The 17319-nt window shown below is 41.6% G+C and overlaps 1 protein-coding gene across 1 annotated transcript in view; it reads left to right on the top strand.

Annotated features, from left to right (window-relative positions):
- PRDM6 (PR/SET domain 6) overlaps positions 1 to 17319 on the top strand; it is a 101128-nt gene that overhangs the window by 3914 nt on the left and 79895 nt on the right. The window contains exon 2 of the mRNA XM_007455252.1: positions 5351 to 5658. Within this exon, the coding sequence (XP_007455314.1) occupies positions 5351 to 5658 (308 nt within the window). The remainder of the gene's footprint in view (positions 1 to 5350; positions 5659 to 17319) is intronic.

The following is a 17319-nucleotide window of genomic DNA, read 5'->3' as shown; positions in this document are numbered from 1 at the left end:
GGGAAAGAGAGAAAAGGAGGGCGAGAGTTTACTGACCCTCCCTAATCTCACAGGTCCTGTTTGGGAAGCTCCCGAGCCCAGTAACCCACCAGTGGGATTCTCCTGACGCCAAGGCACACTCGCTGCGCTACTCCCCGCTGTCAATGGCCAGCAAGCGACTTAGATTTCAGACCTGGTCTCCGGTGGGAGGGAGGCTCGGCATCACTCTGTGGGCTTTTGTGTTGTTCTCTTTTTCTTTTTCTCTTTGCTCTCTTTTTGTGTGCACGCCCAGCCCCATCCCGTAACACACATAATTTAGCTATTTTACATCATTTGTTATCTAGCGCCCTGAAACTGAACATAGAGCCATATATTAGATTGAGGTTAGAAGAGGTGGTGACTGTTTATTTAAGGTGATAAAACGGTTCATCAGCAGTAATCTCCATCGATATGTGCCACCAGAAGATGAAGGATGAGGGGACAAGCCACAATTAATTGCCCTATAGTTTTGTAGGAGAGAGTGGAGCCAGCCCAGACCCGCTTCGATCTCCTCTCGCGCCTCCTATTCATCATCTCCGCAATGTATATGGCGGCCTCGCAGGGGCAGCGGCCGGCGAGGTTTATCTCGCCGCAATATTCTCTCACCCTCACACACTGGCGCTGCCATTTAATTTATTAATACAGTCATCAGGAGACAAATAAAACCCACATTTCCTTCCTCTTTCTTTCTCTCCCCCTTTTGTCTCCCCCTCTTGGTCCCAGGGCCAAGCCGGCAGCCAGGCCGAGCAGGGAAAGCCCAGCGCGTAGGCAATTCGTAGGGAAGCCTTAAACTCTTCTAGAGAGAGGCTCCCAGAAGGTTCCTGGGAGCTGGGCCGCCCCGCGGGCGTAAGACCACAATCGGTTCCCCTAGCGGGCCTGCCTCGCCTCTGGACCGGCTCCTAGACGCGCTCCTGGGAGCCTAGAAAACCCCTTCCCGCTGGCAGGAAAGGGGCAAGGCCTTCAACATACAGCTTAAGTGCTGGGGGGCCTGGCGCCCACCCCGTGCACGGTCCACCGCCATCCCAGCCAGCCAGTGGCTTGGCGCGGGGAGGGCTAAGCAGGGAGTGCGGGCTGGAGGGGGACGTGGAACTCTGGTGCGAGAGACTCCGAACCACAGCGCTCCGCCTGCCCTCGGCCCCGTCGGCCAGTGCCCTCTGCGACCCCAAGGCCCAGTGCCCCCGCCACGAAGCACGCGGAGCTGCCAGCAGGCGGCACTCCCGGGGCCGCGTCGCCGTCACCGGGCGGCGATCGATGGGCGCCGGCCCCCACCCGGCTCGGCCTGTGGGACAGAGGGCCGCGACCTCGGCGGCGGTCGCAGAGAATTTATAGCCGGGCGGTTACCGCCGCCCAGGCGGGGAGACAGGCTTTTCAGCTGCTCCTCGGTTGCCTTCCCGGAGGATACGTGAGGGCAGGCGAAAGCGGCGGCGAGGCTTTGGGGAGCGAAGGCCCAGCGCGGCAGCCGCGTCCCGAGGGTCCCCGTTCCGCCTGCGCCCATGCGCTCCTGCCCACCTCTCCAGAAGGCGAAAGAGCCCTGAGACGTTTTATATTTCTCCTTTCCTAGAACGAGAAATGAGATACCAGAGAACTCTGGCTTGCCTTGCCCCCTTTACCTTAAAATAGATCCATTTTCAATTACACAAGTCGCACGTGCCCTTGTAAAAACATTCGAACACTACAGAAGGATAAGGAGGGAAGAGTGAAAGTCTGGTCTTCACTCCACTTGGCCTGGCCTTCTGAAGCCAGTGGGTGAACTAGTCGGTAACTTAATGATACCTCCTTCTCTTACTCAGAGACCCATAAACAAGAGTATTAACAGATCTGTTCAAGAGAGAGAAGAGACCATGATCTCTTACATTCCCTAATGCTAAAATGGCATTTCGAAGTATCTTGCTTGGGGAATATAATATCTCTCACAGATATAGACAACATTTTATGAATAATAATTATGAAGTTGTGAAAAAACTTACCCTGATTTTAAGAGAAAATAGGAACATTTATTTGCCTCTTCTTTATGAATACAAATAGATGTACTATGTATTGTTTGGCCTGGAATGCTGTATCATGTATATAACACATATGTATTTTTTATGTGTAGTTTGGGCATCTAGCCCACTTTTTTCCTCAAATCTTTTCATGTAGGTGTTAGTGGCTTGCTGTCTAGAAAACACTCTGCTAGAATGTTTGTCCACTTGGGCCACATTTGTCAACCCCAGCTAATCAGTTACTTGGTTTTAGTCGTCCTCAGGCTCCTTTGGGACTCCGAGACATAAGTCAGGAGCCACATGTTTTCAGTGGCAGAAGTTTTGTGTATTAAGAAACAGTAACGTTAGGATATAACATGTATTTTGACGTAGGCTTTCTGGTAGAGTATTTTGAAATAGCATGAAATGGTCTTTAAATGAAGAAAATTTATACTGGATGGACTAATGATGGTGGGTTGGCCTTGCCTACCCTGCAGGTGTTCTTCTACGTATTGGGAGAGCCTCAGCTTGTCACTCTGCAGAATGCTGCTATTAAATATTTCCGCACTTCATGGAGACAAATGAAATGTAGTAAGTTGAAGAAGTACTTTAGAGGACTTCTTAGAGAAAGGACTAGCCATACTCTATCATGCATAACAAATAACAGGAGTGTGCTTGTTGTCTGTGTGGGTGGTGGCCGGAGTTGGCACCTTTCCTCATTTTATTGCTGATGTAGTGGGTGTGACGTTACAGGTTGTGGAGATCTTGTAAGTTGACAGAATCTCTGGTATGGACTGTTAGGCAGGAAATACCAAATGCTCTTTCTTCTCACCCTTTGTTTCACTGAGCCAACCAGAAAGGGAAAGTCTCTTAACTCCCTGGGGTGATTTATTTTTATTTTTATGGGCATATTGCCTTTGCTTATTGTCATTTGTTTTAAGCTATTTTTGCTAAGGTGCTGAAAGCTCATTTCTGAAGTTAGGCACTAAAATTCAAAATTATGGACATTATCTACTTACTTTTCAAATCATCCTCTTACGTTAACCTCCCCAAACCCAAGAGTGTGGGATAAAGAGAGAGATCTCTTTAGTTCAATCATGCTACAACAGTTTTGCAGCCCCCAAATAGTGACTTCAGTGAAATATTTCAATTATATTGATGGAGTTATGAGTTTGGATATAAAGTTCTCCTAGTTTTCATTAATCTTAGATCTCTAGGTTTGGAGGCTTCGGAGTCAGGCAGACCTGATCGTGAATCCTTCTCAGCCACTTTCTAGTTTCGGGTCCTTGGTCAAGTTACATTGCTCATGAAGCCTCAGTTGCCTCATCTACAAAATGGAAATTGTGATATTTAGATAATATGGTGGTTGTTTGGTTGAAGGTAGGTGTCTGGCACATAGTAGGCACTTGGTAATCGTGAGTTTTTATTGTCTTTCCTCTATCCCCCTTTATCTTAAGGTTTTTGTTTTCACAATCAGAAGCTTGAGAGGGTGTGTGAAGTGTCTGCATTCTGGAGGAGTTGACTTATGGGTAAGGGTGAGACTGCCTCCCTCCATCTAGCCCTAGGGTCAAAAGCAGAGCCTGGCACAGTTTTGACATTAGTTTGTGTTGCTGAAAGAGGGGTCCAGGAGGCATGGCCACTTCACTACCTGCAGAAACAGGTTGTTACTTTTCACTTGAGAGGCCTGGGGAGACCCTCAAGAAGCTGAGGTCAAAGGTCCCCTCATTCCCTGGGCTCTTTTGGGGGAAGTGGAGGAGTAGCTGCTGGAGGGGAACGCGCCGTGGGCTGGAGCCCTTCTTCACTGAAATAGGATACTCACCTAGTCAACCTTCAGTTTGCGGTGAAGCGAATGGCAAAATGGTATCGCACACCGTGCTGGGCTGCAATTAGGTGTTCCTCGAAGGTTCCTCAGTGACTCACTTTTCACAAGTTCTTTGGGCATTTCAATTGTTCAAGCACGGATAGGGCACACCCAGGGCGATCCACCAGGACTGGCTGTGACCAAGGCGGGGCGCAGGAGCCCAGAGGGCGACCCGCCGCCTAGCGCTAGCGCATCCGCTGGTCCCCAGCTCTTGCCATCTCCGCCAGTCGGGGCTCGCCCGATATCAGGCCCAGTGCCACAGGGCTCTGTTGCTCAGGGGCGCCGTGGCTCCCCAGGGAAGCTGGGCCAGGGCGGCCGGTTTCGCCGGCGGGCGCCGAGGCCGCCTCCCAGAGGCAGGTCCGCCAGGCCAGGGCGCAGACACGGCGGCTCCGCCAGGCCCATTAATAACCCGGAGGGCGCTGCGATCCGACAGCATGGTCGCCGCAGGCCTGCTTCCCGCGGCTGCTTGACCTGTTCCTGCCGAGTTTGAGTCGAGGGACACTGGGGGTCCACGGCCGGCCGCCAGAGGGTGGGGGTCCCCTCGCGCGCCGGCTGCTCTGAGGAACATAGGAGACAGTAGGCTTTACTACAGCTCTCACTTAATTTATAACGCAAAATAATTGCATTTAGCCTCGGGCTCAACCGTCTGGGCAGGATTTGGGGCCCTCTCCATTGAACCTTTATCCTCATCATTAAAGACCCATTATCTTGATCGTTAAATTTGCTGTTGGTTCCTTTGGGGGCAGGCTTCCGGGAAGAGCTTGCTCCCTACCCGTCCCCACCTGGCTGGAGTGCCCGGAGCGGGCGCTGCCAGGGCGCTCGAGAGACCCTAGCGCCAGTGCGCCCTCTGTGGCCGGGGTCTAGAACTGGGGCTCCGCGGGCCCAAGGCCGGCTCCGCCCACTCACGTAGACGTTCTCGCGGGAGGGGAGCGTGGGTCGAGGAGTGGGGATGGCGTGCAGCGCCGGACCGGTCGCCCACCTGCACTGGTGAATTTGAAAGTCTCTTTTATAACTGTAAAGAAAGGAAAACCAGACCTACCGTGGCGACCAAGGTAGAATCTCTCCGAGATATCAGATTGGTCGAGAGACCGCCTTTTCTCTTGGTACAACGATAAATACACTTTGAAACACCACTGAGAGAACCTGAGGGAACAGGGGAGAGGGTCAGAGGGAGCTAGAGGCAGAAGGGAAGAGGGAGAGAAAGGGGCAGAGGCCGGGGAGAAAAGCCCAGAGCCATCGGTTCTTTGGAGACGACAACGCCGTCCGCACCCAACTCGGGAGGCTTTTGGAGGCGCCCGGGGCCTCGACCCTGTGCCAGGTGGATTTGGGTGCGACGAATTCCAAGGGAGCGCGTCGGGTCCCCTCTCCCCCTGCTCCCAGTGGCCTCGGCGCCCTCCGGCGTCACTTCCCTCGCGGGTGGCTCACCCGGGCGGGGATGCTGTTGGCACGGGGTTTTTACCCGGGGTTAACCCTCTCCCTTTCCTCCCTCCCTCTCGCGTGTCTCCGGCAGGTTGCGACATGTGCGCGGACAACCGCAACGGCGAGTGCCCCATGCACGGGCCGCTGCACTCGCTGCGCCGGCTCGTGGGTACCAGCAGCGCCGCGGCCGCCGCGCCCCCTCCGGAGCTGCCCGAGTGGCTTCGGGACTTGCCACGGGAGGTGTGTCTGTGCACCAGCACCGTGCCCGGCTTGGCCTACGGCATCTGCGCGGCGCAGAGGATCCAGCAGGGCACCTGGATTGGGCCCTTCCAGGGCGTGCTCCTGCCGCCGGAGAAGGTGCAGGCCGGCGCCGTGAGGAACACGCAGCATCTCTGGGAGGTAAGTCGGCCGCCACCGAGAACCTTGCCACTCAGCTGGAGCTTTGGCCGGCAAAGAGCCTCCCTTGTTCCCCAGAGGGTAGTGGAGGCTCAATTTCTCTGGTCACGCAGATGCCTGGTATTTGCAGCACCTGCAGTGAAGAGGTGCAGAGCCAGGCCCAGCACTACAGCAACCCAGCCAGGAAGACAGGGCTTACAGGTTTCTGAAGATGGAATCACCATAACAAGCTCCCATTCTAGCTGTGATAGATTTGACTGTTGTCTCCCTTGATCTTGAGAAAAAGAGAAAACACCTGAGGAGATAGAACAGCGGAGGCTGGGCATTGGGATGTGAGCTAGGTGAATTTTGTGTCCTATTTTAAGCTCTTCCAACATGTTGTTTTTGTTTTTGCCCACTGGGCAAGAAGGAGCATAAGCATAAACAGGAGGAAGGAGAGTCAGGTTCATTTTCTCAGGTAAAAACAATTTGGTAAACGCTGAATGTGAGAGACTGTAACATGTTTCACAACTTTCAAAGTGCCCAAAGTAAAGCAAAATCATACTGTGAATCAGATACCACAAATTCTGCTTCTCTGACAAAGTACAGTTATTCAGCCTTCAACAAGGTACTGTAGGAAAACTCTGGGCAGTTTGGTATAACCCCATTGATAGTACTTCAATGGTACAATCTTACCTGATGCTATTACTTAAAAGTCAACAACGTATTGGAAAACTATTAACCTGAGACTTGTCTCAAAGCTTCATGGTTGATTATTGAGGTCCATTCCAGAAGAGACAGACCCTTAATGTAGGTTTCCCCCACACCAATTGTAGATACTCCCACCATGGAGAGTTATTTATGAAAATAAGCTGCCAGAAGTCTTACTCTTAAGCAGTATGTACATCTGACTGAGGCCAGGCAATATAATGGAGTGGGATTTGCCAGAAGACAAACTTTTTTAAATGCCAGGGGCCAAGTTGGCATGGACCTTAAGGCTCCATTAATGGCTCATTTCTGCAACAGCTTGCCCCCCACTCTCGGCTCAGTAGCCTGCAAGATGATCATTTTTCACTGCAAGTTGCCTCACTAACTAAACTCATGCGATTCAATAATCCACTCAGATTTTGCTGAGCACCCACTCTGGCCAGCACTATGACTTGGTCTCCAGAACGCTTGTATGACTGTTGGCAGTGGGTACTAAGGCCTGTGTCTGCAGAGCTGCCTTTGATTAAAGGGGAGGAACTAAATCTATGAGCTCATAGCCAAGCAGCCCAAGATGACCACATGGTGGCCACTGGGCTGTGTACCCTACAGTTATCCACTGGTGCACTGCACTGTGCCCAGGCTCCCAGGTTCCATTTCACACCTAAACTATTGTGAAATTATTACTGGAAAACAATTATACATTTTTGATCTTTCAGAATAGAATTCTTGAATGAGGAAAAAAAGAGGCATATTTATGTCGCCAAATAGTTCCTTTTTTTTTTTTTTTTTAACAAATTTTATATAGGGAAATGGGGCAGGAGAAAATGGTCAATACATTGAGTCAAGTTAGACTTTAGAGCTTTTGGATAGGAAAAACTGACATGTGGGAAATAAAGCGTCTGGTTTTGGAATATTTTCTAGTTGGTTTTTGTTTTTGACTAATTAGTTGTTACCACCACTGTGGTTTCAAGTTTATAAAACAATTCCAGTCACTTTTCGTGTTCCAGTGGTATTATTAGGAACTCTATACCATACAGTTAAAGATCTGCCAATACTTTTCTGAGGAAATCGTAAAGCAATTGCTTAGTGGTACAGATTTGTTCTATCTGAAAATGTTAAAACTGAGCACTATTACATTGCCCTCTGATGCCTTGGGTTTAGTGCCTGTCTATTTTTAGAGTGCCAGGGGACAAAGCCACAAATATGAAAAAAATCCCATAGCTTATTGTGGTTGTTGGTTTTTGTTTTCCTAAAAGGCTTTGAATGATTGGGATGTTGGCAGGAGACCACTATACAGATAGAATATGATGATATATATCAATACTGAAAACTATGGAGCCTTTTTTCTGCACCTTTACTTGTACTTGATGAAGTTAAAATTCTGTTGTAGCAAAGAGACTGGGGAATTTAATTAGTTTGTTGTTGTTGATGATACTTCGGTGGATATAAAGTGAGTTTTACCTGTTTTTTAGGGTATGTGAGTTGAGTGTGTTGGGGGGTGGTACATAGACTTGGTTCTGTGTTACCAAAAAAGACTTGCTGAGTTTATGCTTGAATCATCTACTTCTAAAAAGGACATAATCTATTTATTTTTATCATCTGTAAGAATAGTTACAATAACATGCATTTAGGGGATTGAAGGGATATTAAAACTGAGGCCATGTAATATGTATCAGACTCCTGGGAGATCATATAAATGTGACTGACCAGGGTCAGGTAACTTAGTGCCAATGTCCATGTGTAAGATAAAATACTTATTTAATAGGTTTCAGAGTTTTACTAGTATAATTATTTTTAAGATATGAAGTGTAAGTTTATTTAAAATTTTTAAGCATTATAATTTATTATTTTTATAAAATGTGACCATTTGAATTGTTACATTTATAACAGAAAATTCTAAATGTGGGATTGTTCCTCAGATTTTAGTCTTTCCTTTCAAATCTAAATTTTGTTGTGAAAAAAATTTTAATTATTATATTTTTTATATTAGAAAGAATCAGTAATTGGAATACACTGTAGGTCTATAGGAAACTTTCGGCAATAATTCTTTAATGACTCATGTAATAATTATCCATTTGAAAACATACTTTTAAAGATATCTTCCAGACTGTCAGATTGACATAAAGCAGATCTTGAAAAAATTAAAAGCAATCGATCATTACTATTTCATTTTAAAAGTCAACTGGAATCGTTTCTCTTTCTCACATGTTTTTTCAAGTCACTTGCAGGTGAAGAAATGTCTTTATATTTAGAGTTCAATACTCAGGTCCTGATGGATCTTACCAAGGTTACTTATCTTTATTTCAGTACAATAAATGGATTGCTAGTCACTGTTCCCAAGTAGATGATGGATTTTTGTTTCAGTTTACAGTTCATTGTTTTTAGTAAGGTTGTACTTTATTATACACATGAAGGCTTATTACAGAAACAATCAGATTCACTTTAGTTACTCCTTTTGTTGAAGCATTAAAAGCTCTTTTTTGTTTTTTGTAGAAAAATGACTTTTAAAATATTTAACATATATCATTTACGGAGAGCTTGATTGGTTTGTAAGTGTGCTATCATCTTTTAGTTAATATTTTCTTTATGTATAATCCTGGTTCATAAAAATACAATTTAAAGAAAGTTTAATATCATGCCACTACCTTCATTATGTTTTGACTCTTTTGGGTATTTATAGTTTAAGGAGGTTAACAAGCTAAAAGCCAAATTATTAGTACTTTTTTGGGCCAATTTCTTTTAGAATCAGAATTTTAATGTGTTTTACAAAAAAATAATAAGTTCAGATACTTTAAAACAGAAATATTACGGGATGGATTAAACAATCACTTGCCTTGCTTATATACCTGTATTCCAGCAAGACTTGGATGCATGATATATTTCTAGCTATTTGGCCATAACATTCAGAAAGATCTTTCTGAATGTTTTGCAAAGAAAGCATAGTCTTTCTCAGCAATTAGGTCTTATTGATGAGAGTGAGATAATTTTGTCCTAATGTGTTTTCTAATAAAGAAGTGAAAAGGCACATTTGATTCCAACATTTATGAAAACATTATCTCAATTATTAATGTGCCCCTTTTCCCTTGAGATAAATTAATCTAGTCGTACATGGTTTCCCCTTTCTGCTTAACATCAGAATTTAATACGAGTGGACCTGAGGAATGTACATGGTGTATACTTTAAATTCTACTGGAAAAAAATACGGAAATTTAAAATTAAGTTACAGTTTGAGATAGCCTAGAATTATTCAAGCCTTTCAACTCAAAGTCTGATTTGACAAGAAATTTTACCAACATTGACAAAATAAATTGCACTTATTTTCACCCTAGAAAAGTTTTTCTGTTAATTGAAATAATGTAGTAACTTGTTAGGATTACAGTCAATGTACTAATTTTACAGAATTTCTCTTTGCCTGAGTAAAATTTGAGTGTCTCATTTTCAATTGCACTATGTAGAAAGCTTCATTATTTTTCTTCAGAAAATCAAGGGGTATAACATAATGTGGTCCTTTTTGTGGTTTGATTTTGTGCCATAATATTTTAGATTTAATAAGAGTTTTACTTTGAAGCAAATGGTCTATTTTTCATCATTACTATTTAGCTTAGGTCAAAAGACATTAATGAAAACCAATTTTAAAAATACATTACATGCTGCTAAATGTTTATATTTCAAAGCCATCACAGGTAATTGGTACTAGAAGGAAATGAATTGATTTCGTATTTTAAGTGTATTATGTATGTTTCCATAAGCGACCCAACTCCATCTATAGTACTGTACCCATTTGTATATATTTAGATGTTGAAAAAAATCACTTGAAAATAATAATTTTAAATTCAATTAAAATCACTTAAAAATTGTTCCAGTGATAGTGCTGTAACTGTATACTCCATATTTTGCTTTATAGACCTGGGCTCATTTTGGCCTTATTCACCAAAACACCAGGGTACAGAGTTATGTGGCTGTCACAGCTATATTGAAGTAAAAATTGTGTTTCTTAGCAATTTATCATTTAATATAGAAGAGTGCTTGTCATTTTAGGTTTGAATATATCAACTCCATGAAGTCCAAGTAATGTCTCCTTCAAAATAAACCATAGTCAAGTTACTATTATGTTTTTAATTATGCAGAGTAACAGCTGGTGCATCTCTTTGGCTTTGCCTCATTTGATTTGAAGATATCTTTTATAGTGGTGCCCATTTGATCGAGTGTGAGCATTTTGTAGTTTTACATAAACTGTAAAACCATCTGCCGCCTCTTGAAATGGTTTCCAGAATTGTGTTAAAAATCAAAACTTAGTACTTAAAGTTGGCTTTGAAAAGGTCCATTTAAAGTCCTGGTCCTCTTGGTTTATGTACCAAATGCCACCCTTGGTTTTCTAAGTCCAAAAATGACTCTGCTTTAAAAAAAATTATAACAGCCATTTGGAAATTCTCATGTTAGTGAAGTTTAATCCAAATATGCATGTGACACTACAGTGTTTTAGTTGCAAATACTTTATAAAGAATGATGTGTTCTGTATCTGCAGGACTGTTTTTCTCATTGGTCAGTGCAGTTTATCTATTGTTTACAGATTGCTTCTTTTGATAGCATTTTGTCCATGTGAAGAAAGTAATTCACAAGTATTTCTTGGTCCATAACTGCATATTTTCTTACATTGTATAATTTTTTTCCTTTTTCCACACTGCCTTAAAAATAGGGTATGGAAATTAAAATCAGAATTGCAGAGGTTACTGGACACTTGAAATCTGCTGTCCCCAATCACTGCGTGGCAGCAAGTGATCTGATGAAAATGTGATTTTGGTAACACTGGGTCAGAGAAACCTGCAGGGGAGCCTTTTAATTTCACTGTCAATTAAGGCAGTTTTAATTATTCAAGGAAATCTACTGTGTTACCCAGAAACCACTTGTAGTTGTCGTATAACATTATGAGTTTTAAACGTTTTTGGTTGAATACGGAAAACTGCCTGTTACTCAGCTGAGGAATCATGCCCACAGTATCAAAATCCTCTTTTCTCAGAGGGTGGATGTGATACATTGGTGTTTGGCTTTTCTAAAAAGTGCTGTGCATGGGACCACTATGAAACTGCCTTGCTCTCCTTTTTTCTTTTTCTTTTTTAGAATCATATATACTCCACAATTTCATGAGTTCAGACATTCCTTGTGTATTTACACAAGAAATACAGACTCCGGTATAACTACTTAGCATAAAAGCCAGAGCAGCCAGAACAGTGTATACTTTTCCTTGTAAGCATTTGCCACCTCGCTCAGATAAGTTACAGAATTCCATTATCCAAATTGTTACACATGTGTGACAGAGGTTGACCTTTTGTCATGTCAATCCTTTTTGTGTAGGCCCCAGGCTCCAGCCTAATGGCTCAAACCCTGATTTACTCACTGTAATAAGGGCAGGAGGTCGAGCAATTGTCAGGCTGCCTGTTCGTACTCTTCTTGGAGCCTGGTTGAAGGCTGTTAACACAAAGCTTTTCAAAGTGAATTTACAACCAGCACCACTGACAGAGGCCAATCAGTGCACCATAAATGTCAGGTTAGTGAGATTGAGCAGTAAGTAAAGTACTGACAGCACACTATTGGCTGGAATCAATTGGCCAAGGTTTAACTGAGAAGAGCAATCTCTGTGTGGTGGGCTTAGGGAAAGAGCAAAGTGTGCAGTCTGGGTTTCCAGGTGGAGTCTGTAGATTTACCTGTAAGGGTTGGGATGTCATCCATTTGCTGCGGTGCATCCAGCATCATCGTGTCGATATGCTTCACGATCTGGGAGTTCAGAGCGGCAGAGCCTGCTGATTCTGAGTGGGGTGGTAAAAAATGCCCCTAGCATTAGACAGGAGAGAGAGAAAAAAAGAACTATTAAAATATGGGGCTGTCCGAACTGGGAGACACATCCAGTGCGTTACAGTTCAGTGAAAGGTAATTTGTTTAAGTTGCAAAACTGTAACAGGGCTTTCTACCAAGGCAGAGAGACAGATAAGCCCATTCTTTTGCTCTTCCTGGGGCTCAGCAGGGTGAAACTTTCATGGAAGTCACTAATGACTGATTATGGGTTGAGGGTCTGAAGGTTTCCCCACCAGACAAATGTTTTTTATCATTTTGTGTAATGACAGCCTGGACAACAATTCATTTAACTCTGAAGGCATCAGCATTAAAATGGAGGAATCCATTAAAATGCTGTATGCAAGGATTTATAAATTAGGCAATTTCCTTGATTATTGCAGTCATTTACAAAATTGATTGTTCCAGTGTGGTATAGACAGATTTCAGCAACGATCACTGACAACAAGCACATTCTGATATCTATAGCTACTGGTCACTAAACCAGGTCAGTATTCCTCACCCCCCTTCTGTTCTTGGTCTCAAGGTCAGGCAGACTGATTTCAAATAAGCTTATAATTATGAAGTTTCATTTGTCTTCAGAGGAGACTCACCTAGACAGTGAGGGTGGGTGTGGGTTGCTCTTAAAGGTTGTAGCATTCTATTTACAATAGCCAGGACATGGAAGCAACCTAAGTGTCCATCGACAGATGAATGGACAAAGAAGATGTGGCACATATATACAATGGAATATTACTCAGCCATAAAAAGAAACGAAATTGAGTTATTTGTAGTGAGGTGGATGGACCTAGAGTCTGTCATACAGAGTGAAGTAAGTCAGAAAGAGAAAAACAAATACTGTATGCTAACACATATATATGGAATCTAAAAATAAAAAAAAAGATCATGAAGAACCTAGGGGCAAGACGGGAATAAAGACGCAGACCTACTAGAGAATGGACTTGAGGACACGGGGAGGCGGAGGGGTAGGCGGGGACAAAGTGAGAGAGTGGTAGTGTATATATGGACATATATACACTACCAAATGTAAAAGAGATAGCTAGTGGGAAGCAGCTGCATAGCACAGGGAGATCAGCTTGCTGCTTTGTGACCACCTAGAAGGGTGGGATAAGAAGAGTGGGAGGGAGGGAGACACAAGAGGGAAGAGATGTGGGGATATATGTATATGTATAACTGATTCACTTTATTATAAAGCAGAAACTAACACACCATTGTAAAGCAATTATACTCCAATAAAAATGTTAAGAAAAAAAAGGTTGGAGCATTGTTTTTATATTTTAATCATACTTTGTGGGGAGGGTATTGATGATCCCAATATGCTTTAGATCAGTAGCACAGATTTTGAGATGTTTCCAACTTAAAAGGAAATAATTTTTGCAAATTGCATCTGTAAATATTTGTTTGATTGAAGATCTAAAAGTCAAAAATGTGTTTTATTTGTCGGTCCTTAGAGTTCTAATTATCCAATAGATATATCAGAGAGTCACTGGATTTTAGGTCAATTAATTCTGGAAAGCCTAATAAAGACATTGTTACAAGTGTGAAATGCTCAAAATGCTGCAGATTTTCCTATATAAGAATGCACACAAGTTCACTTGGTGTTTAATCATTAACCACAAACCACAAAGTTGTCTTTATTTCTGAAATATCAGAGATGGGCATGCCAGATGTGTCTGCAGAGCTCTATCCAATGAAAGCTGGCTGTGCAGTTTATGCTTAGTACAGAATAACTAACTTTAGACATTTGTTTTCAATCATCATTTTGTTTTTAATCATAATTTTCCCCTTTTGGAAATCTAACACAAACTTGGGGCTTGTAAAACAATAACACTTTAGAAAATTGTTTAACACTGTTGGGAAGGCAAAAAATTTTCAGTTTGTCCTGATTTGAATATATAATAATTTGATCTCAAGGTAGTTCTTTGTTTTAAATTGAAGATGTATGTTTTGGGAAGTCCTGTGGCTTGGGGGCACTTTGCACTTATTTGGATGCTGTTACTTAATACTGTAAGTCAGAAGTTCATTTTCATTTTTAATTAGTTGTAAAATTCACTGCTTAAAAATTGAGTAAAAAAGGCAGTGTTTCAATTCAGTGTCTTGATATGATCTCTTCATTTTTATTAAAATTTTTGTTTACACAGTATTCTGGTTTCTGTTAAGACTTAAAAGCCGTGTGACTAGATCTGTCTCGGGGGAACTCTGAACGAAGCACTCAGTTTTATAGGTGTTTTTGCCAGTCCCCTTGTAAGTTTATTTAATAAACCAACACCTACAGCATGCAATTGTGAAATAATGATATGGGATTAAGCCCATTTTATTAAAATGAATAGTGTTTTTCACTCTCTGTGATCATTTTAAATTAAGCCTGCCTCAGATAATGAAGTGTCTGTAGAAACATTCGGTGTAATCTAATTCAGTAGAAAGTTCTTAAGTGCTTTTAATAATTGGAATTAAATTAACTGTAATCAAGTCATGTTTTCAGTATCTTGTACAGCACCAGGGCCTCAAGTGTTGTTAGCACACGTGGGAATATTAATGTTTATCGCAAAAGCAACAGTACTAAATTCCTAGATATCCTTGCAAACTCCAAAATGGTAGATAACCCGTAAATAAATTCTAGGTTAGAATATAATATTTTTAGAACCTGTTGTGTTTGTCCCACACTAATATTAAAATCTATTTTTGATATACAAAATGCACAAATAGTTCCTGGGAGAGAGAGTCCTGAAAAATATTGGTCTACTGAGGAAAACACTTAATTTCAATTTATTGCAATTAATTGCAATTTAAAATTTGACCTGGATAATCTACAAAGTAGAAAATCTAATTGCTAAACTTTAAAATGGTAGAAATGAACTTTTCTATTAAAAATAATTCTTATCATAAGAAATTTAAACTGTATGAAAGTATAAACCAGTGGTAACCATTATTGACAATTTTTATAATGGTCTTTTGAGAGATGACTATTTAATATAATATACATCGGTTTGTATTTGCATTGTATATACATTGAATCACAGTTTTGCTGAAAGATACTTGTGCTGTCTCCTTGATACTGCCAAACACATTTTAAAAGCAGCAACTAATGACACTGTTTTCATAGGATCTCCTGCAGATGTTTAAATTTGGCTCACCCATGAATAGATTTTGATTTTGTGTCTAGTCCCATCCTCTGCTCTCTGTATCTTCCCTGGTGGGAAATTTCATTAACAGTCTGCAGACCCTACTGATACTATAGAATCATTTCTACTGATATTTTCATGTTTTATAGCACATCTTTAATAAGACCAGAGCCTTTCTGAGATCTATAGGGAGATTTTAATAGTCCTCAGGGAGGAAGGAAAAAATTTTTGTGTTTCTTTTTATACATCAAGGTGTTAACAAAAAATAATCAAATCTCTTTGAAATGCTTTTCTAAGTAAGAAGACTCCTTGGTTTATGTAGCTGTGTGTGAGACTTGAGGGAAACTACTTAATTTCTTTGTACCTCTCATTTCTCCGTATGTAAAAGAGAGCCATATTCTACTATTACACAAATTTGAGTGACAATATTTATGGTGCTTGTTTAACAAAAGAGATTTTCCCTTTTTCAATTGGGGTTTTAATAATAATTTTTAAGTCTGTAGTGGACTTGCATATAGTAATAAAGAATCTCATTATTTGTCTGTGGAAACAAAAGATTGTACATGGTAGCCCATGATACACAGTTTGGATTTAATTACTTACTATAAAATCAGGCTTAATATTTAAATGCAAATTTATTTAGCACTGCTTACAAGTAAGAAAGGATTGTGTATTAAGGGGATACCATACAACATGGATGTACAAAAAATCATTGCTGGCTTTAATTTTTAAAAGAACATTTATAATGGAGGGCAACAGGGTAACTACAAATATTAGACACATAAAGAACATCTTCTAGAGGTACATGATTTCAGTAAGTGAAATGGTCACTCATAATCCTCACAACAGAGAACTGACTTGCAGTATGAACATGCAAGGGGAAGCATTTAGTAAAATCACCAGGCAGCCCTAAACCTGAAGGTCTTTTGACCATGGGCCTTGAATCAGGAGCAATTCATTAGGTAGGTTTGACCCTGGATATTGAATTCTGAATAGAAAAACATCTCAATGCCCAGCATATCGTGACTTGTCAATAAATATTAAATGACAACAAATCAACATAGTGGCACTTTTGCCACTGTCCATAAAAATGTGTGTGCAGCTATGTGTGTACCAGTGAATACCTACATAATAGTACATTATACAACTTATGAATATGTGTCAGTGTTGATTCCAAGTGACAGAAAATTTTAAACGAAAAAATAAACATAAATACCAAAACTTGTCATAGAGAACAAAAATTAAAGTGAAACTAATATTTTTCTAATATATATTTATTGAATATTAACCGTATCTCTTACGTTATCTGGAGTTTTTACTTTGATGATAATCTAATCAGGGGTGATAGTCAAAATATTTGACAACCAATCCAGCTTAGACCCTGCCTCATAAACCTGGATGCCTACAGTTGTGTCTGTGCTCCATGGGCTACATATCAGCTCCAAAGCTAGGATAGTTAGCATAGCTTTAGCAAAGCCATTAAGCAAATAGTCTGTAATGGGTATAAGTTTCAGTTTTGCAAGATGAAAAAGTTCTGGAGATTGTACAATATTGTGGATAATCTTAACACTACTGAACTATATGGTAACTTTTATGTGTATTTTACCACAATAAGAAAAGAATAATTATATTTTCAGTGATTTTTCTTCTAGCTCAGTGATTCTTAAACTCTTACATCCTGGAGACAAGAATCTCTAGGTGCAGGGAGCCCAGCAAAATTCAATCTGGGGACCTGCCCCCAAACGATTCTGATTCAGTGGTCCTGCATTGGGACCCAGGAATCAATTTTCTGAACCAGTGTCCCACGTGGTGCTGGAACTACAGTTTGGGGAACGAAATGCTAAGCTCCCCCTTTGTCGGCCTTACTCCTGAGGTTGTCAGCTTCCCTTCGTGCTTCTTCCCTTGTCTTGGCTGCTCTTGAGCAAACCTGGCATCTCTTCGGTTTCCCTTCTATATCTGGTCTCGTCTGTTCCTATGTTAATTCTAGTCTCACCCCTTGCTTTCATTC

The sequence above is a fragment of the Lipotes vexillifer genome, unplaced genomic scaffold (assembly GCF_000442215.2).
Source record: "Lipotes vexillifer unplaced genomic scaffold, Lipotes_vexillifer_v1.1 scaffold1007, whole genome shotgun sequence".
Taxonomy (NCBI): domain Eukaryota; kingdom Metazoa; phylum Chordata; class Mammalia; order Artiodactyla; family Lipotidae; genus Lipotes; species Lipotes vexillifer.
This window is presented reverse-complemented; position numbering and strand designations above follow the sequence as displayed.